Consider the following 23,531-nt stretch of genomic DNA (forward strand, 5'->3'; position numbering starts at 1 on the left):
TATTTCACTTCTTAAACCTTGGTGGGTTTTTTTTTTTTTTTTTTTCCTTTTAACCTGCTCAAGGTTTTGCATTTCTGCGGCACGGCCCCACAACTGGGATGCGGGGGAGCATCCCACAGCCCCTCACTCGATTCCGCGGGAGCGCGCCGACAGAGCGTCCGAGCGCGCGCGGCCCCGGGATGTGCGCGCTGCGGGTGCGTGGCCGCTCACAGTCCCTCCCTCGAGCGTGGGGGTCACCACCCAGCAAGGCTGCTGAGATCGAAGATGATGGGTTCCTTGGGTTTTGTCTCGTTAAGGCTTTTTTCTTTCTTTTTTTTTTTCCCCCCCCCCAGACCGAAGAGGATGCAGAAATTTCCAGATGTTGAGAAAGGAAAAAAAAAAAAAAAGGAAAAAAACGAACGAAAAAAATAAAACAACCTCGTCCTCCCAAATTGGCTGGTTGGGAGGGGAAGGAAAAAAAAAATGGAAAAGGAAAAAATAAAATAGCTCTGCTCCTGCTTCTTCGCTCGTGAGAGCCGGCGGGGCCGGGGCGGCGGGCGCTCGCCCCGGGCGTCCCGCTCGCTCCCCTCGCCCTGGGTTTAGTCGCCGTCTCCGGGCCCCTGGCTCGCCTCATTCACTGTCCGAAAGGGTTTCGTACTGGGAGCAGAGCAGGGGCTTGGGCTCCTCGTCCCAGGCGTGGTGCTGGCTGCCGGGGGGGCCCTGCGGCAGTGGGGCGGCGGGGGCTGCCGTCACCACCCCGCTGGGGAGCCGCATGGTGAGCGGGTTGTAGGGGAACGGCGTCGAACCTGCGCGGGGAGGAGGAAGCGGAGAGTCAATGGCGAGGCTGGCGGCTGCCTCCCCGCAGCCCCTCTGCGAGGGTGGCACGGCCGCTTCGGGGACATGTCGCCCCCCCTCCCTCCACAGCCCCTACCTGCGGACGACGGCCTGTCCTCCCAGACGCGGTTGGTGAGGGGCGTCCTCCGGTTGCAGTCCCCCTCCGAGTGCACCGAGGAGACGGAGGGCGGCCGCTCGCCTGAGGACAGACCCGGTGCCGGGGACTTGGCCTTGCGACTGTTGGGTCTGGCAGCGATCTTTGGCTTCCCCCCTCCTCCTGCAAAGAGAAACACCCGCTCGTCACCCGGCTCGCCATGACAGGGTTTGGGGAGGGGGGGGGGGTCGGGAAGGGTGCGGGTACCCAGCGCTTCCCCAGCACCGCGCATCTTTTAAGAGCTCGCAAAAATAGCTCGTGGCGGGAGAAAAGCTCGCCCCGGGTGCCCGTGGTGGGGAAGGGTGATGGGGTGAGGTCTCCACGGTGGGGCGGGTGGGCAGCCACAGCAGCTGGAGGAGGTTTCTGTCCCCTCCTGTGCTGCTCTCCGCTTTGGGGGCTGATGCTACGAACCGTCCCGTGGAGCAGATCTGGGGCGGGAGCAGCTGCGCAGCTTTGGCCACGCTGTTTCCCTGCGGGGCCCGCTCCCGAGCCGGCTGGTGGCTCAGCACACAAACATGGGTCTCGGGACGGGAGCTCTGCGTGCCGCTGCGCAGCCGGTTGGCAGGGACCCCCCCCCGGGAGCTACCTGGGTGCTGGAGCCCCGAGCGCATCCCCAATTTCTATGGTCTACGTGGCCAGGATGGACTTTAATCTGTTCTTGCAGCAAAATCCCTGGTGATGTTTAGCCAGTTTTTAAAAGGTTTAAAGCCAAAATGGCCTCTGCGGGGACATTAGCCTGGCTAAACCGGGGCGGGGGGAGCTCCCGGAGGGGGAGGGATGGACGGGGTCTGCATCCCACCCTGCCTGCCCGGGCAGTCTCCGCCAGGAGTGGGGAAGCGTGGCTGGATGAAGCTGCTGGTTTCATGCAGGAGCCAGAAAAGCTTTTCTGCAACAAGCTAAAGAGCACCTGGGCTGAGCTGACCCCGGGGAAGGCACCTGTGTGTCCCCGCGGCCCCGTGGCCCCCCCTTGCCGGGGGCTCTGTGCCCAGGCTGCCGAAGGTGACCCCTGGCCCGGGCTGCCGTGCTCTGCGCAGGGTGATTGCAAGAGGCGAACAGGGGGACGAACGCTCTGTCCCAGGCACCTCTGGTCCCCCTCCTCTCTTCCTTAACTGGGGATCTGCAGAACAACCCTGCTCAAGCCTCCCCCGAAGCCGGGCAGACCCCACCGCGGTGCCCACGGGGCAGCTCACCCCCAGCCCTGCTCTCTGAAGTCATCCCTCTCCTATCGCTTCGGCTCCCTTAAGCTCTCCCTCTTGCTCCAGGCACCTCCAGGTGCCATCCAACCCTCTGTCCCAGGCTGGAGCCTGCCCTGACGCCCCCCGAGCCCGGGATGGGGAGGGAAAGGCCACCCTACCCGCTGTGCCCCCCCCCGCCGTGCCAATCCTTCTCAACTCCTTCCCTTATTTTGGGACCAGCGATCCTGCCTGGGGTTTATGGACAATTTGGGGTGGCTATTTAAGTTTACGGCTTCAGTATTTTGGGTGTGGGTTTCCACCACCCCCCCCAAAACCTTTCCGTGGTGTAAAAAAAAAAAAAAAGGAAAAGGAGATATTTAAAACCAACAAATGGGGAAAGGAGCACAGTCAGTGGTTTAGAGAAAGCAACAGCACCTTCCGAGACTATTAAATTAACATCAAACAAGACCAGGATTAATCAGCGGGTTCACAAAGCTTGAAGCTGGGGGAGGAAGGGGAGAAAAGAAAACCAAAATGAACAAAAATGAGGGGGGGCGGGGAATAAATCCACCCACAAAAGGGGAAATATAAAGGCTGAGAATTAATAACACAGAGAGAGCGAAGGTGGAGAGGGCTGCAGACCTGGCAAGGAGCGCACGTCCTCGTTTCGTCCATCAGCAGGAGTTATGGGCATAGCAGCGGGCAGGCTTGCACTGGCATTCAGAGAGTTAAAAGCATTGGCACTGAGAGGTGAGCGCTCTTCCCACTGCTCGTCATATTTACCCATTAGGGCTTTCCTAATTATTGCCTCCAACCCCATGTTGGTACTGGAATTCTCTTGGACCGACTGGCTCCTACAACTGATTAGCCCTGGGAGATACGGGAGAGGGAGGAGAGAGGGGACGGGAGATGGGGGGAGCCAAATGAGAAGAAAGATGGGGGGGACGGGAAAGGGGAGAAAGGAGACAAGGGAGAAGGGAAGAAACAAACAGTCAGCACATTCTCGCAAAGCAACAAACTTTGTCATCTTGTTCTCTAAAGCGCTGCGATGCACCCGTCCTCCTCCTCCTCCTCCTCCCCGCTCCATCCCGCCCCAGGGCTTGGCGGGGGCTGGCGGTGGGACGGGATGGGACTTACTCCGGGATGGGACTTACTCCGGGATGTGCTGCAGGCAGGCGGGGTTCCCTGGGGCCAAGGGCTTGGAGGATGGGGCAAGGGGTTGTAGCTGAGCCCCGGGGAGCAACTGCAAGGAGGAGGGACTGTGCCGGGCTCGGCATGGGGGCAGGAGTCACCTGGATGTGTGGGGACTGTAAGGATGCACACGCAGATCAAAGGCGGCGTGCTGGGAATTCGGAGGCTGGGGCAGTTTCCCATGGAGGAAAAGTCAGGGAAGGAAGAGGGGGCACCCCACAAAAACACTTGATCGGAAAGAGGTGCCTGGATTTGGCCCTGGCACGAGAAGTGGCAAACGCAGGCAGCTCCCGGCCGGGCACTCGCAGCCCCCGGGGCTGCCTGCGTGGGGTCAGGCTACGCTGGGGAGAGGGGAGACTCCTTTCATCCCTCCTCGCGCTCTTTGCAAGCCCCCTGCCCATCGTCCCAGCCCGCTCCCTTCCTCCCCCGGGGCCGGGTGCCCGCTGCGGACCAGGCCCCTTCCCGGGCTGAGCCGCGGCTACGGGACAGGATGCAGAGGCGAAGTGGTGTGTCCGCGTGGTTGTGAGTCTCAGAAGCCATGCAGTTATGGTGCAGCACCGCACAGGGACCAGAGGGCACTAGGCTCAGCCACGCCACCGTCATTCCCAACGCGGCGGTTACAGGGAACAAGCAAGGGCAAAATACAGACACAAAAACAGCAGGTCGGCGAGGGAAGCCCCACCGGCAGCCCCCCGCCCCCAGCTCACCCCATCCCGGGGGGGGCGGGGGGGGGGCCGTGCTGGGATTGCTGCCCCTCTGCTCGGAAAGGGACGGATCCTGGGTTCGCTCACCTTCCCGTAAACGGGCAGGGTCTCTCCTGGTGCCCTTTGGCCAGCGCCTGACCCTCAGCTCCCCACGCTCTGCCTTCACACCTCCCTCCAGCACAGCGGGAGCAGCTCTAACCAGGGGATGCTCTCAGGAAGTTGGGCCTCGCTCCCCCAAATTTTCTCTGCCGCAGACCCTCGGGTCCCGGCTGGCTGCACCCTCTTGTCCTGGCTGCCGACGTGAGCCGGCTCCTTCTCCCAAACATGTCCGCACCGGCAAGCGGTCTGACACCGCTGGCGGCTGGCCCTGGCCCTCCTACCGCGCAAAGTCCTTGCCCACAGCACCTCCTTCCCTTGGTTGTGGGGAAGTTTAGCCAATCCTCCTACCTCAAACTAACAACGTGAAGGCGTTCCTACTGTAGGAGGGCATTAATGCTTAAGTATTAATTAACACTCCTCAATGGGGATTCATTTCATTCATCTGCATGCCTACCCGGACATTGCTGCAGCAGGTGGCAACAGCTCAACAGCCTTCGTGCCGTCCTTCTCCCTGGGGCTGGTCTCTGTCCTGTGCTGGGGAAGCCCATGCCGGTTGCTCGACTCCATGGAGCCACTTTCTGCCCCTTTGCTAAAATCCCTTCCTTAAGCTGCTCCCTCTCCTTTCCCAGCTGCCTGAAAGCTGCGGGTGCAGCAGAGCTGGGGAAGGTGCGTGCTCCTCGGGAAGCACCTAAACCTCCGTTTCAGCTCCTGCACGGTGGCAGGAAAATACATCTCCATGGGTGTCTGGGGGACCATCCTGAGCCAGCATGTTTTCTCCCTGAGAGCTCTTTGCGGGCTGGGGTACGTCCCAGGTGTTAGCCAGTGAACCCCCGGTTAGGCAGGCCGGCAGGTTAATGCTGGTTAGGGCTGGGAACTCGCTAAAGCCCACCACGGTTGTCTGCAGCCTGGCCTCCACAGCAGCACTCAGATACCACCACCAAAACTGCTTCTCCTCCAGAACCGGGCGATCAGCCTCGAAACCCTCCACCCGCCGGGAGCCCCGCTCTGCACAGCAGCAGCAGTCCCAGCAGTCCTGCCCACAACGCCCTTCTGTGTGGCACCGGCTGCACCGCTGAGGTGGGACCCGGCCACCAGCTGAACGTCTCCTCCCAGCTCCTGAGAGACCAGCCAACCCATGCCGTAAGCACCTGGAGGACTGAGCACACCGCTGGCATACCTGTACCCGAGCACCCCTCCATCTCCCAGATAACACCTTCTCGCGGTCCGCAGCCACCATCGGTTTGCCCAGCACGCGCACGTCAAGGCTATCGGGCGCTGCTCTCACCCCAGCCTGCTCAGCCCACGGTGCCACAGCGCCTGTTCCCTACCGTCCCCTTCCCTTTCGCTGCTGCTCTCCTACCCACCCATGGGTGACCACAAGGTCCCACCAAGAGCAGGGTGCTCTCTCCTGAGCATGAGGTCCACCTTGCTATAGTTTAACCCTCTGTTGGCATCAGATGACCAACGCTTGCATGGCTTTTAACCTCTCCTCAAACTCTGCCAGGCTTTCCGAGGAATTAGACTGCACTGTCTCCAACTCCAGCAAGGAGTTACGGCGTGTCCCGAGGCTTCAGCCTCCCAGCAACTGCTACGCTCAGTCTTATGGCAAAAGGCAAAAAAGGAGATGCCTAAATCTACCGAGTCTCCTGCTCTCCGTGGCTGCAAGATCTGGAGGGAATGAGGTATGATACAGGTATATGGAGAGTTACCTGCTCCGGTAATCGCCGGCATATTGAAAATCTCTGTCCCAGGCTGCCCAACATCTGGAGAAAAACAAAGAAGCTCTTCAGTACGGAGAGCAGCACGTGCAGGCTGGCAGCAGGGAGGGACCGGCTACGCCAGCCACGACAAGATCCCGGTGTCCCCATCACTGCACGCAGGCTGACACGGGTGGGTCTGTGGGTGCTGGCTGGGACCAGGAATAATTGCCTTTGGGAGATCCACAGCAGGCACGTCTCCCTGGCTGGGAAAGGGCAGAAAAGCAGAGCCCAAGGAGCCAGAGGATGTCTTCGTGCTCAGGGCTGACATCCTTCCCTCCAGCCCTTCGGATTACAAGCTCCGTGAAGTTAAACCCTCTCTCCTGCCTACAGGATTTCCAAGGGCTCAAATCCCCATATCCAGGGAGCAGGTCTGGGCAGTGGGGAGGGGGAGGAGGAGAAGAAACGTTAAATCAATATTTTCCCTCTTAGCCGAGCTGTTTGACTTGGATATCACTTTCCTTAGAATAACAGAAATTCTCATCAAATAAGAGGCGTTTCTTATTACTATATATTTTCTCTTGATAAGAGAAAGTGGGGAGGGTCACAGGGTTCAGCCACATGTCCCCAAAGGGACATAACAATACTGTTGGCTCATGGTAACATCATCCAAGAGACGAGACAGCTCGGTCCCACTTATCCGATGCAGCTGTTGTAAGATGGATTCAAATTGAATTAGTATTGACTGTATAATGCTGGGCTAAATTAAATTATGATCCTATCTACTCTATTAGCGGTTAATGAATGAACGGGCTGAATTTCTAATATAAGCCAGCCTGGTTAGTTTTACAGAGCTATACCAATATTGATGTAGGGCTTAAAGTAACGTCGGAGGGAGATACATCTCAAGGAGGAAGGATTCAGCTTGGCTGGCCATTCATTAAAATATCAATTGCTCTTAAGTCTCCTCCATGCTCAGCTCATTGTTTCCTTCCTACTGAGGTTATCTGGCGCTGCCACACAGGTGGGACTGACAGCCCCAGAGCAAGGAGACGTGGGGCTGGGAAGCCTCCCATCGCCTGCCCAGATGCACACAGCCACTGCTGGCACCAGCACGGCTCATCCCAGGAAGCATTTGGACCTCGCGCTTCCCAACAAACCATGGCACGATGCGGAGGGAGCCGGCTGGGAGCTCCCAGCCCTGAGCACAGCAGCACCCATTCCCAAATGTCCTTTGCTTCATGAGTCCTCAAGGCTTTTTTCCCCCGGTTCCCCGCATTCCCCTCCCCACATGTCCTTACTGTACTCCGTTTCATTTTTGTTGGTCGTGCTGAGCTTCTTGATGATCTCCTGTTTCTTGGACTTCACCATGGCAGAGTTGCTCTCAGTCAGCTTGCTGAAGAAAGCTGGAGGCTGAGTGTTGTTTCCTGGGGACTTGGACCCCATCCTGCAAAGCAAAAGACCATTGGAAACCTCTGCAACGTCCAGTTCACAGAGTCCTGCCTAGAGAGGCCTTTCCCTTAGCCTAAGTCCTCAAAATCAGCCTGGGGGCTCCTGAGACATTCTGGATCTCCAACCTTTCTCCCTGTCCCTACCATAAATGTACCGCACGGTGTTGAAAAGCCCCTACAAAGGGACAGCAAGCTGGTATGTGACATTCCTTCTGGCTGCAAGAAAAGCAGCCTGGGCCAGGGTGAGCGTCGGGACGGGGGGGGGGAACATCCCACGCAGTCTCCACCGTTCCCTCCCTCGGCATTACCTCTGGTCTATCTGCTCGCCCTCGCGGTACAGGATCGGGTACGTGGCGCTCTTGGCGTGTTCCGATTCTCCCACGCCGTCTGGTGGAGAGACCGGCTCGATACAGTTGTCTGACCCACTCCCGGCCGAAGCTTTGCTCTGCTCCGGGGACCTGCAGAGAGCGATGGGGAGATGCAATCGGTTTATTGCAACATCCTCTGTCTCTGCACAGCAGCCCCGGGGTTGGGGGGGAGAAGGACTAAAATAGCTTTCCTACAGCAGGGAAAAAAGCCAAACCTTCCACACCCCTGCGACTTACGGCGCCTTTCGATGCAAGCCGGAGGAAGAGCGCAGCTTGGGCATTTTTCCGCACCACTCAGCAGGACCGGGCTGAGACGTGGCCCAGATTTCCAGGCAGCGGGCCAGCCGGCAGCTGCCCCAGATACAGATGCCCGGGAGGGACAGTGGGACCAGTCCTGGGACTTGGTGGCTCGGCCCGAGTGTCCCTCAATGGCAGGGACACAACCCCTGCGGAGGGTGCGATGTTAACCCTTTGGGGACACAGCTTTTGATTCTCCATCACATTTGTGAACAAAGGGGAGGGCAGCAGCCGCCACCTCCTGTCCACCTTGTCTGAGGCCACGCAGGGGCTCGCTGGCGATGAGATGCTGGGGCCAGCCTGGAGAGGACCGACGCAGCCCCCGATGCCTGCCTGTGGCCAGTGCCTGGGAGATGGCCAGGCTCGAGGAATTCCTCACGGTTCAGTTCTGGGAATTTATGTCTTTGTTCTTTCTGTGGGTTTTTTTTTTTTCCTTGCCACTTTATTTCATCTCTGGGTGGCCAGGGCTGGGCTCTCTGCTCTAATGTTATAAAGCCGCCTCTAGGACCAGGCAGAGCTGGGAAGAATAATCACATTTACTGACAAGGAACCACCAGTTTGGAGACACCACTCTTTCCTGGACACATCTGGGTCTCTGTTGGTGTTTGGGTGGGAGGACAGACCCTGTTCCCACAGTTCCTATTTTTTAATTCAATACAACAGCAATCAGACCTGCCTTGTGCTGGTCTCAGCACAAGGATTTCAAAGTGCCTTTAAAAGAAATACAGGTGGTTGCGGTTGACAGGGCACATGTGTCTAACAAGCTTCTGATTCACTGACAGCAATGAAGATAAAATTAACTTTGAAGCAATGGGAAACGTTGCTTTGGGTTTTTTGGAACCATCTGTGGTCTCAAAGGTCACTGTGTCGTGACCTGTCATGGACTGAGGACAGTGACAGCAGAAGAGGCAACAGGCACAAACCAAACCAACGTGAAATTCCATCCCTACACTTTTTTTATGGTGAGGGTGCTCAAGGTTGGCACAGGTTGCCCAGAGCGGTGTTGAAGTCTCCATGAGTGGAGATATTCAAAATCCAAATGGCCATGGCCCTGGACAACCTGCTCCAGCTGACCCTGCTTGAGCAGGGAGTTGTACTGGATGATCTCAAGAGGTCCCTTCCCACCTAAACAATTCTGTGACAGCAGCCAGATCAGGAAGGGGATCATGCACGGACTCAAAGGGAGAGCATCTCTAAGACAACAGGGATGGCAAGAGGGGCACCACCACAGAAAGCAGATTGACACTCTGGTTCATGTGAGGAAGCACTCTATGGGATCCTCAAGCTGGGGAGCATAAATTCAGCAACGCCAAATGCCACCCTGCCCTATGCACCACCTTTCCGGGGTGCCAGGTAGCCAAGGGCACCCACCCGGCTCCTCACCCTGAGTAGCCCTGGTCTGTCTGAGCTCAGACCGGCACAGCGGGTGGGCAGAACCCCATCTGCACCAGCTCAGGCTGGCCTCTCTGACCTCACCTTTTGCCACCTTCATTCTGCGGGGAGATCCTGGAGGCCACCGCATGCTCCTGCTGCTGCAGGTACGCCTCGCTGGGGGTGCGGCGCAGGTCCAGCACAGGGCACGTGGCCCCGGGGAAGGAGTACACCGGAGTCTGGATGTGGGAGTTGAGCTGCTGCGGGTGGTGGCGCGTGTAGTCCTGCGTGATGACCTCCTAGAACAAGAAACCCCCAAGTCAGAAGTAGAGTTGGTTTCTACTTCTTGCTTTGCTGGGCTCAACTGAGACAGGGCAAGAAAGAGGGAATCAGGCTGGTTTGTCCCTGTGGGGATGTAACTTCTGCCTCCTGCCTGCAGCAGCTCTCATGATGGGCTTGGTGGGGACCAGGACTGAACATCCTGATGCACCATGCTCACTACAGCCCCCGACCAGAGGTGCTGAGGTCTCCAGCATCACTCCTGGCCCTTCCCCATTAGACATCTTTCATATCAGCCCTTCCCTCCTCTCCAGAGCCCCAGCGGGAAGACAAGAACGAGGTTAATTACGCTGATGTGCTGGGCCAGCGTGACCACCCGCTGGTTCATGCCCTTGACGCTCTGGCTGGACTGCAGGGGCTGGCACTGGGGCTGGGGGCCGTCGGGCTGCCGGACGTGCTGCAGGTGGGCTGCTTCGGGAGCCGAGGCCTTCAGCGAGCCTGCGAGGGGCACAGAGAAGGGAACAGGCATGAGATGACGTTTGCGTTCCCTTCCTCGAATGCCATCCTGACACGGCACTGGGGCACGGCGAGCAAGAGCTGGCTGACGAAGACCCCCCCACGTCACCTCGGGCTCTCCCGCGCTTGCTGGCGCTTTCAGCCCCTGCCCTCACCTTGCTGCTTCTGCCTCAGGTCGTGCTCCCCGTGCCCCTTCTCTGCATCCTGCAGCAGCTTGGCCCCTTTCTCATGGGACAGGCTGGGCGAGCTCACTGGACTCACCGCCTCCATGCGCTCGGGGCTGTAACCTCCGTGAAAACCTGGGGAAACGGGAGAAGGGAGTTAAATCCAGGAGCTCGCTTGGTTTTTCCCGAGTGCATTGCTTGCGGGTAGGCACGCGTCCAGCAAAGGGGGGAAAAAAAAGAGATGAGGGAAGATCTGGCAGGTCACATTGCAGGGACCCCCCGAGCCACCTCTGATGTCCACTGGCTGCAGTGAAGAGGTGCTGTCTCATGGCTGCAGAGCTGGACACTCAGCAGCTCGCGGTGACAGCACGAGTCAGGAACCAAATTCAACCCCTGCGGGTTCATAGCTTGTTCCCCCCCTCTTTCCTCCACCTACTGAAACAGAAAAATAAAACCTCCTCTACGCAGGAGGGAAAGCAACACTCTGCAGGAGAGGAGGTGGCTGCATGGGAGGTCTCAAGTGCTTCACAGAGGAAAGCCCCAAGCCCAGCATGGCCAACAGCAGGGACTTAAAATCGGGTGCGAGGCCCTGCAGACTCCAGATCCTGGCTCCAGAAATGGTAGGCTTGCAAGCTGCAGGGGCAAAAAAGGCTTCTTGACCCTTCTCTGCCTTTTAAGCCCTTTGCATGCACTCAAGATGCATCAAAACAAGCAGATCTGGAATGAGGGACCACCATTATCCTTCAACAAAGGAGGGAAACTGAGGCACGGATGGGTTCCGCTTCCACAGACGAGGGGTGGACGGAGGAGTCCTGGAGGAGGCACGCGCTGCCGCTTGCCAGCTCAGCACGTTTGGTAATGCTCACGACTTTTGCCTCCACAGACCTTTACCCTCCTAACGCTCAATTCTTAGAAACCACCCACTGCAGGCAAATCTGGCAGGCGACCCGCAGCGCTGCCGGAGGGTCCCCGGTGCCCAGGCATGGACATACTGGCCTTGCACGTCCTTGGGGCATGGGGAGGATCCCCACGGAGAACCTCCCCACGCTGGGGGTGCAGCACCCTCCATCACCCCATACACCACCCGCATGCCAGCACTGAAGGGACCACACTTCAGATCCACCCAGCAAAGCGTCCTGTTCCGGAAAGATCCCTAACCAACCGTTACGTTCTGGGGAACAGCAGCTCCTTTCTGTAAGCTCATGGCCATAGAAAAGCCCCCCTTCTCCTCTGCAGCATGACAACACTCAGCTGGAGGAAACACTGGCACCAGGGAAAAATGTGGAGGATGAGCTCAGCCAGGCAGCACGCCGCAGCCAGGGGCACAGTCTTGGCCCTGGAGCTTGCTGCTACAAGGAGCCAGGACCAGACATGACCAAGTGGTGGGATGGGTGGTTCAGGATGTGCCGTCAAGAGCAGCTCTCCTCCCCGGTCACACTGCCATGTCCTTTCCACCCTTGGTTTATAGGAAGGAGAGCTGGGTAGCAATCCCCAGTGCTGATCGCCAAGGCGGATGCTTCCACTTGAAGATGGGGTCCCATCAAATCCCCGTGGGCTGCCTGCTGCCTCTGTATGCTGGTTGGAGGAATGCTCTGGGTGAAGGTTGGTCCTGTCAAGAATGACCCAGACCTTGAATCCAGCCCTTCCCTCCACTTTCTTCTGTAGAAACTTATCCCAGCACTTTTGCATCCTACACAAGATTGCTGTCAGGTGGTTCCTGTGGTCTGCTCTGGAAATGGGTGCCGAGCATGGCTGGGCTGGGTGACCCCTGGACAGCGATGTCTGTGTTGCCTTCTTGTGCATCATCCAGCACTGGGACCCTGAGCAAGGTCACCCAACATCTGAGCTGCATCATGCTCAGTGGCACAACCATGAGCAGGGGGGAGCACGTCCGACAGCCCGCAGCCCTGTCTTGCTCACACTCCCGGTTCTCCGCTTTGCTCATTTGATTTATTACCCACAACTGTTCCTTACAGACTGCCTGGGAATTTCTAGTGATGGGGCAATCAGAATTAGCAAATTGCTATTGTCTGTAAAAAGCAATACCAGGAACTGAACAGCATTTGCAAAACAGGACTTGGCAACGGGAAAAACTAAAAGAGAGGGGGAGAAAGGAAGATCCCTAAAACGCACACAAATAAAAAAGTCTGGAGTAACACAACAACCGGGAAGCAGAGGGACAAGCACACTCAGGAAGCTGACAAAGCCAAGAGCCAAAACGTGCAACTGAAAATAAGAAATAACGAAATAAAATGGGTTTCAGGCCACAGCTCTCTCACCTCTCCCCTCCGATTTCTTACCATCACTAGCAGAGTCGTTACTTAGCGAGCCTCTTTCTCGCTGCCCCTTATCGCAAGACATTTGGCGCATGATAATCACATCTATGAAGTTGGCCGCTGTCGTGGTGGTCTTACCGAGTGCTCGGAGCTCCTGTTCCTGCATTGAAAAGGGTTTACTTTGACTCTTTTCTCTACTGTGCTGCTCAGGGCCCGAGGCTGCATGCTGCTGGTCCAGAGGGTGATGGTGCTGCTGGCTCTTCCCCTGTCCTCTGCTATAGTGATGAGAAGAACCGGGTCCGGAGGCGGGTAAAGGTCTCGACTCCATGGCTTTAATGGGTGAAGGCGACTGTTCAAGGTTGGCCCCACTGGGCAGCTTTGAGGTGAAGACATTGTTGTCAGTCTGGGGTCGGTCTGCCTTGGCTTCCCGTGCCCTCGAGGCCTCTTTCTGCAGGACGGCCGGGTCCATCAGGGCCGCGTAGCCGTCTGCCGCGCTGATGGAGGAGCGCAGGGTGGAGGCCGAGGGGAAGGCGGTGGAGCGGATTGGCGACGTAGTAGTGGTGGATGAGGATCTGGAAGGCAAACGAAGACAAGACGAAGATGAGAGAAGCATGTGGAGAAAGTGGACTGCTGTTAACAGAGCCCTGGTGTTCAGTCCTGCCTGGCCAAGGTCCTCCCAGGGCTCCTGAGCGTAGGGTTGGCCCATGCTGGAGCAGGTGAGGAGGGCTCAGATGGAGCCACCACCACAACTGGCCACGGGGTATTGGCAATGGCCTGGCTACATCGACTGGAGAGAACAAAGCCCATGGGACAGGTCCCAGAGACCTTCGTAACTCCACCAGCACACAACTTTCAGCAAGGGGAGTGATACCTGTATTTGGGCACAGACAGCCCTGGGACACAGCAGTAAAAGCCACCAGGAAAGGAACTGTGCACCACCACAACTTCCCTGTAAGCCCCAACTCTGATCCCACTGAGACTGAAGGCCAAAACAACCCTTGCTCCATCTCAGAGGTGCCCCATCTGATGCACATTAACCGCTGTGGCCGCCCCGGTGCAGGGGTCCGGGCAAGCGGCAGGGACCGTAGTGGGGGGACGTACCGCAGGACGGAAGGGGTGGGGGTCTCCGAGGAGATGATCTTCATGCTCGTGTTGTGGAGCACGCTGGGGCGCTGCTGGATGGTCTCGTGGGTGCGGGGTGAGACGGGAGAGTGCTGGTGGCTGTGAGAGTGCGAGGACGAACGGCTGCTGGACTGCTCTGTACCTGGGGCAAACACAACACAGGGCTTCTTTAGCTCTTCATTCTATAGTCCCAACTCTATCTCCACCCAGCACGGGCTCCAAGATGTGGTGCCGAGCTCCTCCCCAGCCTACCTGGTCTCCAGATGGGTGCATGCTCCACCGTGGTGGACGCTAGGATGGATTTTTCACGCTCTCTCCCCCGTTCCCGCTCCCGCTCCCGTTCCCGCTCAGACACTGACGATCCCGACTGTTTGGTCATGTGCGTGGGGCCTCCTGAAACCCAACCGAAAGGCAGTGAAAGAGCTGCAGACACAGCAATTCCTGCCGGGGAACACCGTCTGCTCTTCACATTGCTGTGTCTGCAGAGCAGATAAGGAACAGCTCCATCCAAGGTCACCTGGAGCAGGACAGACAGGGGCAAGTGGAGTGACAAAACCCGGGCAAATCACAGAATAGCTGTCCTGGCGCCATCTCTGGGGTACGACCTTCCACAAAGCTGTTAGCCAGCTGCAGCTTTGGGGAAGAAGGGGGAAAAGCTAGGAAGCCCCCAACAAATGGGACTCCCCCCGCATCTGCCCCGGCATGCTGAACTGCCCAACTACTTTCCCACGGGAAAAGCAACCTGCGGCGTTACCTGGGGAGAGCGGGGAGCTGCTGTGCCGGCTGCTGAAGGTCTGGGGGGGGCCAGGGATGTAGGTGATGCGGTCCATGGTAGTGGCGGAGGTGCCGGGGGTGGGGGGCACGAGGACGGGCAGATGTGGCACTTGGGACAGGTCGATGATGCCTGGAGAGAGAAACCAGAGGGCTGTCAGGACAACACCGAGCTGCTGCAGCTTGGCTGCGCTGGAGCGGGGAGCGATGCTGGGGAGGGTCGACCCGTCCCGCTGCTCTGGTGCGGCGCAGGAGGTGCCAGCGCACACACGGCCCCCAGGCACTAGTTGCTGGGGAGGGGACCCTTCTGTGGGCAAATGCAGCTGCTGGGAATAACGGGGAGGAAACACGCCCAGATCTATCCTTGCTGAGCGAGGGGGCTGCAGGCAGCATCAGCCGCAGCTCCCCCCAGCCGGAGACCAACGCTGCTCTGCCTGCAGAGGGGCAGGAGCACCGCACCGCACCCCGCGCACTCCCCAGCACGCTCTGCTTTTTGCAGAAAGCCAGATACCCTTCCGGGAGTGTGTTGTAATCTCCAAAGACCAGCAGGGCCAGGCTGGAAAGTGCTCCCACGACCCAAACCCAGAGATGCACATAGGGAGCCTCAAGTAACTAAAGATGGCAAAAAGAGCATCAAATTCTCCCCAGCTGTCCTCCACGCCAGCCAGCCACGTTCCCACACTGGTGGGTGACGCTGTGCTGCTGGCTTGGCCCTTGGCCCTTGGCCCCAGCGCTGGAGCTGGTGGTGCTGGCCTGACCCAGGCTCCTCCTCCCAAAACTGCCCCCGAAGCCCCAGTGCTGGGAGGACCTGCTGCATAGTTGAGGGCAAGGGAGGGCTCCCGGGGTGACAAGCCGCGTAGCATGTCTGCCCGCTGTGCCATGGCTGTAGCTGCGGCATTGTGGTGCATCTGCTGAGATGTGATGTAGTCGTTGATGATGGTCTGTCGGTTCTCCATGGCGGCTGTGTCCGGGTAGCCCCGGATTAGGTACGGGGGGTAGAGGTGGGGGTACGTGGGGCTGGGGGCCAGATGCCTCGGCAGGTAGTAAGCAGCAGCTGGGAGAAAAAAAGATGCAGACATGAAGTGGCTTTCCCCAGAGACCTCAGGCTTTTGGAGCATAACAAGGCTAAAACCAATCCCAAACCGACCATGCCCCCGCCGAAGGTACCTGCTTCCAGTTGGATTCCCCTCGGGATGGCCGCAGGGTCAAAAGCCAGTGGGATGTGTCCGCGGTACAGGTCGACCCCGCTGACGCCGCGGAGCAGGTGCTCGTACGGGGAGATGGGGTGGTGGTGGTCGGCCACGGGGGCGTGCGGAGACTTGGAGTTGGTGAGCTCTCTCGATGTGGGGGTGATCTTTCTGTCCTGGGACACCGGCTTCCCAGCAGTGATGCTCCCTGCAGCGAGCAGAAGGAAATGAGTCAGAGACTGAGCATCACGGCCAAGCTGCATCCCTGAGGGGTGCCTGTGGCCAAGCGTGTTCCCCAGGGATTCTCGCAACTACCCTGAAGTCGAGGGACCCTTCCCTCCTCCCTGCACCGCCATGCCACATTACACCACCAAGGCCGAGGTGGAGAAGCCTGTCCCAAACCATCTCTCCACCCCAGCACATCCACCGTGGCCATGCTGGGTGGTCTGTGAGTTCATCCTGGCCTGCGCAAGCAGCTGGTGGTGGAGCCTTGCTGCCGCGCTCCTTGGCACGAGGAGCTCACTGCTGCTGGGCAGAGCTGGGGATCCCGAAACTCCTGACAATGGTGACAAAACACAGTTCAAAGGGTTTGAGCACCCGCCAACCCTTTGGAGCCATAAGCTCTCTGCCAGGACACCAAGGGCAGGTTGGATCATGTCAGGGGCTTCTCTCTGCTCTCCCAACCTGAACGGGGCATTGGCGGTGCTTCTTGCCCCACCTGCGATGAGCATCACCAGCTCCCATGTCCATAACACAGAGCCGCCCCAAGCAGCACGACCAAAGCCCTCGCACCAGACTGCACACACCAAACGCTGCCCGGCCCTGGCTCAGGGAGCAAGGAGCAGCCCCTCGGGCACACGCACATGGATCCACCGCGTCGCTGCCAACTTTAAAACAACCTTGGTTGCAACATGGGCCATGCAAAGCACCACTGCTGCTCCTTTCAGGAAACGTGGTGTCTCGGCATGGCTGCTAACAAACCAAACCTCCTGTTAGGGCAGAAGGAAAGCTCAGCATTTTTAACCTCTTATGTTTAATTCTCACAGCGACTCAGGAAAGCTGCCTTCCAACTCCGACCTGTGCCATGGGGACTCCTCCTGGAGATCCTCTGCATGCCAAAACCCCATGATCTCTGGACACGCAGAAATCCACTTTTGCACCAGTGTTTTGCAGGAACATTTATTTTTCCCTTTGGGATCCCTCCCTACTGTCTGGGCGCTGCCTCCCCCACATGTGCCAATCTCGAAGAGTTGCCAACATCTGAAGGCTTCCCCAAGAATGATTGATTTAACCGGGAAGACAGCAGAGGCTGCGGCAATGGGACGCACCGACCACAGAGAGCTGGAGCTGGCCCAGCCGGCAGCGAGCGATGGAGGAGGCTTTTTGGAAGAGCTCTGCACTGCACAGCCCCATCTCCTGCTCCTCGCTGTGGAGACGCGTCCTGGCCTCGGTTTTTGGCAGACTGCGGTGTCTTGTGCTGCACACCCCAAATCACAAGACTCTTGGGTTAGGACAAGGATTTGCAGGCGGGAGATGCAAACGGCCCCAAAGCAGTTATCCATAGCTAGCAGGCTTGGTGGGACAAGGTGTCTTAGCAACTGGCTTCAGCACTGATCCTGCCCACAAACATGCCGTGAAGCAAGAGGGTTTATGTGCTCTGGATCCAGATCACTGAGCCCAGCCCAGACACACGCCTGGTCCCCAGGAGCCCCAGGTCTGGCTCTGGGGGCAGGGGACGACTGATGCCGGGGGGTGTGGGCAGACCCTGCCCTGGTGCAGGCAGACGGGCCAGGGAAATGGCAGATCCCAAAGGTCAGCCACACTGCCCAGATCTGCCGGCTCAGAAGGGATTAGGTGTTCCTGGAGGTGAGGCACTTGGGTGCCCAGGTGATGGATGAAGCACAAACACACGAGGTAGGCAAACACACACCAGATCAGTGCAAAGCCTGAAGATTCCCCCACCCAGTGCACCGAGCACTGCTTTCCTGCCCGCCTTTAGAAACAGGGGTGCCCTGGGCCAATGTCGGGACACGGAAGGAACTTTCTAAACACCATCAGCTTTACCAGCCATGGTCCTAGTCTCCCTTCGGTCTCCCTGGCACAGAAGTGGGGTGCCCTCGCTGCAACCGTGTGAGCAACCCTGGGGAGGGAGCTGAGCCTCAGCCGTCGCTGGCAGCTGCCCCAGTGCCGTGAGTCAGCTGCTGCTGCTGAGGGCAAGAGTGGGTGCGGGGTGCTGGGGAGAACCTGCCGGGAACGGCTCGGGTAGGTGGGGTCAGCAGCCACCTCCCGCACACTTTGCCCACTCGGTTTACTAGGAACCTTAGAATTAAATAAAAGGTTCGTTGAGTACCTTCGTGTTGCCGCGGCGTGGACTCTCGCGTGGAGACCGGAGACCCTCTGTGCAAGTGGCTGCCGAACGCTGTGCTGTGCCCTGCCTGGTGGTCCTCATAGGCGAGGGCACTTTGGTGGGGCTTGCCCGGCTCGGGTACAATCACCGGAGCCCCTCTGGCGATGGAGCCACCCGAGTTTGTCACCGGGCTTGGCCTGTTTTTCAGGCTCTCTTCATAAGCTCTTTCCAGATTCCTCGGGTCTTGGATGACGTCCAGTGAGTGCACAGAGTGAAAAGTCCTGCCGGGACTGCCGATGATGGACCGCACGTCATGCTTTTTGGAACTCGAGGAGGAAGAGCTGCTGTCGTACTTCAGTGGGGTACCCTGGGGACAGAAGGCAGAGGGGACATCAAAGGGGCGTAGAGCTGAAGGGGATCCAGTTTCAAAGGGACTCGTGCTGCCTCGTTCGGTGGGTCAGTACACCAGTTTACTTGGTCGAACGGCAGCAGCCATCGGCAAAGCAGAGATAATAGCTCCGCACGGCACAGGGCAGGGTGGAGTGCCCATCTTGCATGTCTTGTTGTGCTCCAACAAGATGATGATGAGTCACTGCTGAAGGCTGGCTGTGCCCATCACGCCTCTCTCCTACACACACTGTGAAATGAGGTAGGACTACGAGGTGCCATGGGAACCCTCCAAATATTTGGAGCCCAACAGGAGACAGCATGCCACGTTTCATCCTAACTACTGGCCTTGCTGGGTTGACACTTGCCCATTAAGGGAGGAGACCAAGATTATGCGCATCCAGAGTCACAACTGCCAAGGGCATCGAGCTGACTCTGGCCTTGGGCAGAAGCCAAATGCGTCCCCTTCCATGTACACATGCAGATGGAGCATCGCTTTCTTAATGTGCCAGGGGGTGCTGAGCTCCCATCCTTGGGTTCTGCATTTATCCGCTGGGAAGGAGAATAGAATGGTTTGGGTCGGAAGGGACCTTTAAAAAAATCAAAGGATGGGCAAGGGCAACCTGTACCCAAGCACAGCTTCAGCTCTGACCAGTGATGTGTTTGCAACCTGAAGCCTTCTCTTCTCTCCTTTTACCTTGGGAATGGTCCTCACGGTCTGTGCAAGGACAGCAGCCCGAGTAGGAGCGATCTCGTCTGCTGTTCGCCCTGTACTCACCTGCGTGATGGAGCCTTCCTTCAGAGGTCTGGTCAGAGAGATGTCTGGTGTCCGCCTCAGCTCCTCCCGGGGAATCTCATGGATTGATCTTCCTGCTTCTTTCACTGTGGCCACCAGGCCTTCATGGGCTGGTTTCATTTTCAGAGGAGTAAGGCCCTCGTGAGACCTGACCTTGTAGGCATCAGATAAGTCCCTCGGTGGAGTGTTTTCCCTCTTGAGCTGTTTAGCTTCTCTTCTGAGGTAGTCCTCATGGGCCTCCACGTAGGACCGAGGTATTCCTGCAACCCCCAAGCAGACAACGGATGCAGAGGATGATTCCCCAGCCAGACAATGGACTCCCAGTCTCTGTGTGGATGCTCAGTCCAAGGGGGTCTCTACGTAATGCATGTAACTCGGGGCCTGGGACCCAACTGAGCACACAGAGCAGCTGTATCGCTAATGCAGCTGGACCACCTCACATCTGCCACCACTTTCTGGACCCATTTCGCACTAGTTTCAACCTGCCTTCATGTGAGTCACTGAGAATTTCACCCCTGACTCTGGTGAGAGCTTAGGTTGGCTGAAACTGAGCAAGACTGAAAATCTCTCTGAGCACATAAATGAGGCTGCAGAGATCTGCAGCTGGACCTTGATGTGTTCATCCTTGTTTCGTCCTGCCCTAGCCTGACAACAAGAACAAGGGGCCACGCTAGTGAGATACTTCCCCCCGTTACCTCTGGCCGTGACCATCTTCTGCTTGCAGGCTTTACCTTGTGTAATTGAGCCCCGCATGTGATGCTGCTCCTTTAGGTTATGGGGACTGTGTCTGTCTGGAGGGATCGCTCGACCCATGAGACCTGGAACAGATCCAAGAGGGAAAGCTGGGTTGTGACGCAGGAGTTCATTTACAACGAATACACAACAGTGTTACCAGGGACTCCTGGGACAACAAGGAAAAACATCAACAATTTCTAAATTACTTGATTTCTCCTTTTTTTTAAAATGTGCTTCCTTTTTTTTTTTTGCAGTCCTGAAACTGGTCTACCAGGACAGAAACCAAAGGCAAACGGGCCAGTCTGTGTCCCTTGTTCTCCCATACTGGTCAGATGCTGTCCTGCTGGGATGCGCTGCAGGGTACCAGCTAACCACTGCCCAAACACGGGCACAGGAAGGTGCATCATGTAGACAAGAGACAAGATGGGGTCTCTGTGGGTCACGACTAACACAGCACGGGTTAAAGGTTTCACCCAGACCCACCTTCAATGCTGGCAGATAAGGTATCACGGGCCGATAAGCCCCGGCTGATCCTCCCCTCCATCATATCGTAGGTCCGCTTGGTTCCTGTGGTCTCATGCGAAGCTCCTGAGCTCCTGCTGTCTTCCTTGGGACACTGAGAAGCAGCAACTCCACCTGGGGAAAGGAACACCGAGAAGCACCATCAGGAGCATGGAAAGTCAGCAGCGGCCAAGGGAGGGTGTTCACTGCTGTTTGTGCGCGTTGTGGAAAGGTCAGATCTCATCCCAGCATCGGCCACCGCTCAGCGACGCCAGAAACATCGCACGAGGTTGGCTTCCAAGAAATTCAGCTGGTGTTTTCTCCCCTCCCTGCCTGCCTCAGACTCCAGATCTGTGCCTCCCGCTCGGGTAGGAGCATCCGCCCTGTCGTGTCCTGCTCCCTCCCGCCTCGGTGGGGGCCAGATGTAGGCAGCGGGACAGCCCGGAGCCGGCGCGGCGCTGGTGTGAGCAGCTGCGGTTCCACTGAACTTGGCCCTGTGGGTCTGGAGATTTTTATTTTTTTTTTCCCCTGTTTGTTTTGATTTTTGCTAGACACCTACTGTTTGGGATCTTGGCCAGCCTTAACGTTTGCTGAGACACTCCCTGGGTGAGAAAATCAGGGAAAAGGGGGGGGAGAGGCAAAGCTGAGAACAATTCCTTTGAAACAGTGGTGAGCACGCACAACAACTGGGAGAGACGGCGGAAAGTCCCACGCAGGACTGATGGAAACAAGCACCAATGCGACGGGACGCCACCGACCACCTCCTCATCCAAACCTGGAGCAGATTCTTCTGCAAATCAACAGCAGACAACTGTCCTGAGCTACAGCCCCCCCTCTGCCAGCACAGCCCTGCCCATGCCAGGCAGCATCACGCCCACCCTGGGCACTGGGCATCCGTAACGTGCGGCGAGCTGTGAATTTAGCAGGCAGCTTCTGATCCAGCCGAATGCCTCGTGTTTCTGTAATGAGTTCTGAGCAGGTATGTTGGCTCGGTGAGATAAATGCCTCTGCCCACCTTCCCTGACCTGGCTGCCTGTGCCAAGGATTGCCGGTGCCCTGATCCTCCTCTACGTGGGCAGAGAAGGTTGTTACATGATTAGAGAAAATGGAGGACAAGTTAAAAGCATTCGTTCTGTCGTGGACAATCGGGAACAAAAGTCCTCCTTGGCAAAAGCAGTAATTAATAAAATGGGATTATTACAACTTCACACCCACTACCGGTTTCCGCAATCAGCACCCACTCCATCCAGAAAGGGTTTGGGGCTGCGTGTAGGGAAACAAGAGGGGGATCTGTCCCCGAGCCTTCACTTCAGAGTCATCTGACGGGAGAAATCCGGGGCTGATGTTCAGAATCAGCCAAGCACCTTGCGGCAGACGCGGGGCGATGTGCCTGCACCCTGTCATCAAGGCACATCTGTTGCCAACAGCCCTTCTGCAGAAGGGGACGCGGACCCGGGCACCCTTTGTACCGCTGGGAAGCAGGGGGAGGGCGCAAGGGAGAAGAGAGACTAAACAGAAAGAAAATCACTCCAAAACCACGTTCCTTGCCTTGCAGAAGCCATCAGCAATCATATGCAGAATGAGAATAACCAATCTAGCACAATTCAGCTCGCACATGCTACAGGATCTCGTCTCATTACAGCTCTTTTATTTTAAGCACCCTCATGACACTAAAGAATTTGCAAATTTTTTTCTGCTTGCCAAAATTCATAATCACCAACAATTTCAGTTTTCTTATTTAATTTTTTTTTTTAACTCTTCCACTCCGGGCTGTGAAGCCTTGCCGGGCTGTACGGCAGGCAGCAGGGCTGGCTAGGCTGCAGAAGCAGGCGAGATTACTCAGGATGCGATAAACGCTATCAAGCATGTAAAAGGCTGCCGTGGAGAGGAAGGAATTAATTCCTCATCTCTGTCCACAGGGGGGTAGGACAAGAGGCGATGGGCTCAAACTGCAGCCGAGGAGACTCGGGCTGACACCGACAAGCGCATGCAACGGGGAAGAGTTTGGTCTGCAGCTCTCCTTCGCTGCCCGGAGTGGGATTCCAGCTTGGGGCAGCCCTCTCTGCCGGGAGCCTTCCCCATCTCTCCCTTGGTGGCACCATTTCTGAGATCAACCTCATTCGATTCCCTGCCCGGGCAGAGGAGATTAAAATAGCTTCTTGCACAAACAAGTCCTGAAACGCTTCCTGCGTCCTCCCTGGTCCGAGCCCTGCCAACTGTCCCAAAGGGCACCCAGACACAAGTCTCCCGTGGTGACACTTCTTATCTGGGCTAGAGTTGACAGTGAATGTGGGCAGGCATGGGACGAGCTGGTGTCCACGCAGCAGGCGAGAGGCATGGTACAGAGCCCTGTCCTGAAAGGTCCCTGCGGTCCCGGGGCACACACAGAGGTGGCATCAGCTGAAGCCTGTGATTGTCCCCCATGGTCTGACCTGAACCCTCTGCCTGGCCTCAGATGAAACAACCCGCCTGCGATGAAACCAGCTGCCTGCACTTGTGGGCAGGAGGGAAGGGACTTCTGCTGGACACCCTCTGCCTGTAGGACGGACGACAGGGCCTGGGCTGCCGACAGGCAAAAAGGGATGCTCTGCCCCCGGGGGGATGCAGCCGCCCTGGGAGGGAGGCAGAGGGTTCAGGCAGCACAGCACACAGAGAGAGCTGCTGCGGCGGGTGAGTGCGGCTGAGGTTAGGATCACCATGAGGTTAGTCATCTCCAAATTCAGCTGAGAAGAGAGGTGACACACGAGGACGGCCATCCCCGAGCACGCCAGAGCACACACTGGTATTTCACCCCAAGAGGACACGTGGTGTCTGTAACTCAGCGCTTCCTGACACCAGCTGCGGGCGAGGAGGAGCCCGGCTCCAGGCCCGATGCACGGTGAAAGGCAAATGTGGAGTTGTTTCCAGCTTCACTGGAGAGGAACATCTGCTTATCTCTAACGGGAGCCGCTGGGACTCGCAGAGCAGCTTTGATGGCCGGCGCTGCGATGGGATGAGCAGGCGCAGAGGAGGCAGGAGCAGCTGGTGACTGCCTGCTGATACCACTAACGCAGCGAGGCACCACTGGCATTTACCGAGGAAGCGCGTTACCGTGCAGCGGGGGTGCGAACTGCAGCACGGCTGTCGGGTG

The 23,531-nt window shown here is 57.6% G+C and overlaps 1 protein-coding gene across 1 annotated transcript in view; it reads right to left on the minus strand.

Moving 5' to 3' along the window:
* Window positions 1-326: 326 nt before the first annotated feature.
* Window positions 327-23,531, minus strand: part of NCOR2 (nuclear receptor corepressor 2) — a 253,337-nt gene continuing 230,132 nt past the window's right edge. Inside the window, exons 29-47 of the mRNA XM_075769454.1 lie at window positions 20,384-20,536; window positions 19,897-19,983; window positions 19,148-19,425; window positions 17,986-18,349; window positions 15,616-15,843; window positions 15,257-15,502; window positions 14,432-14,581; window positions 13,930-14,070; window positions 13,657-13,819; window positions 12,694-13,127; window positions 10,271-10,414; window positions 9,949-10,097; window positions 9,426-9,619; window positions 7,593-7,742; window positions 7,135-7,280; window positions 5,846-5,899; window positions 2,785-3,012; window positions 911-1,090; window positions 327-785 (exon numbers count right to left, since the gene is read on the minus strand). Of these exons, the coding sequence (XP_075625569.1) occupies window positions 610-785; window positions 911-1,090; window positions 2,785-3,012; window positions 5,846-5,899; window positions 7,135-7,280; window positions 7,593-7,742; window positions 9,426-9,619; window positions 9,949-10,097; window positions 10,271-10,414; window positions 12,694-13,127; window positions 13,657-13,819; window positions 13,930-14,070; window positions 14,432-14,581; window positions 15,257-15,502; window positions 15,616-15,843; window positions 17,986-18,349; window positions 19,148-19,425; window positions 19,897-19,983; window positions 20,384-20,536 (3,665 nt within the window). The 3' untranslated portion in view covers window positions 327-609. The remainder of the gene's footprint in view (window positions 786-910; window positions 1,091-2,784; window positions 3,013-5,845; window positions 5,900-7,134; window positions 7,281-7,592; window positions 7,743-9,425; window positions 9,620-9,948; window positions 10,098-10,270; window positions 10,415-12,693; window positions 13,128-13,656; window positions 13,820-13,929; window positions 14,071-14,431; window positions 14,582-15,256; window positions 15,503-15,615; window positions 15,844-17,985; window positions 18,350-19,147; window positions 19,426-19,896; window positions 19,984-20,383; window positions 20,537-23,531) is intronic.

This window comes from Balearica regulorum, chromosome 17 (assembly GCF_011004875.1).
Source record: "Balearica regulorum gibbericeps isolate bBalReg1 chromosome 17, bBalReg1.pri, whole genome shotgun sequence".
NCBI classification, from domain to species: domain Eukaryota; kingdom Metazoa; phylum Chordata; class Aves; order Gruiformes; family Gruidae; genus Balearica; species Balearica regulorum.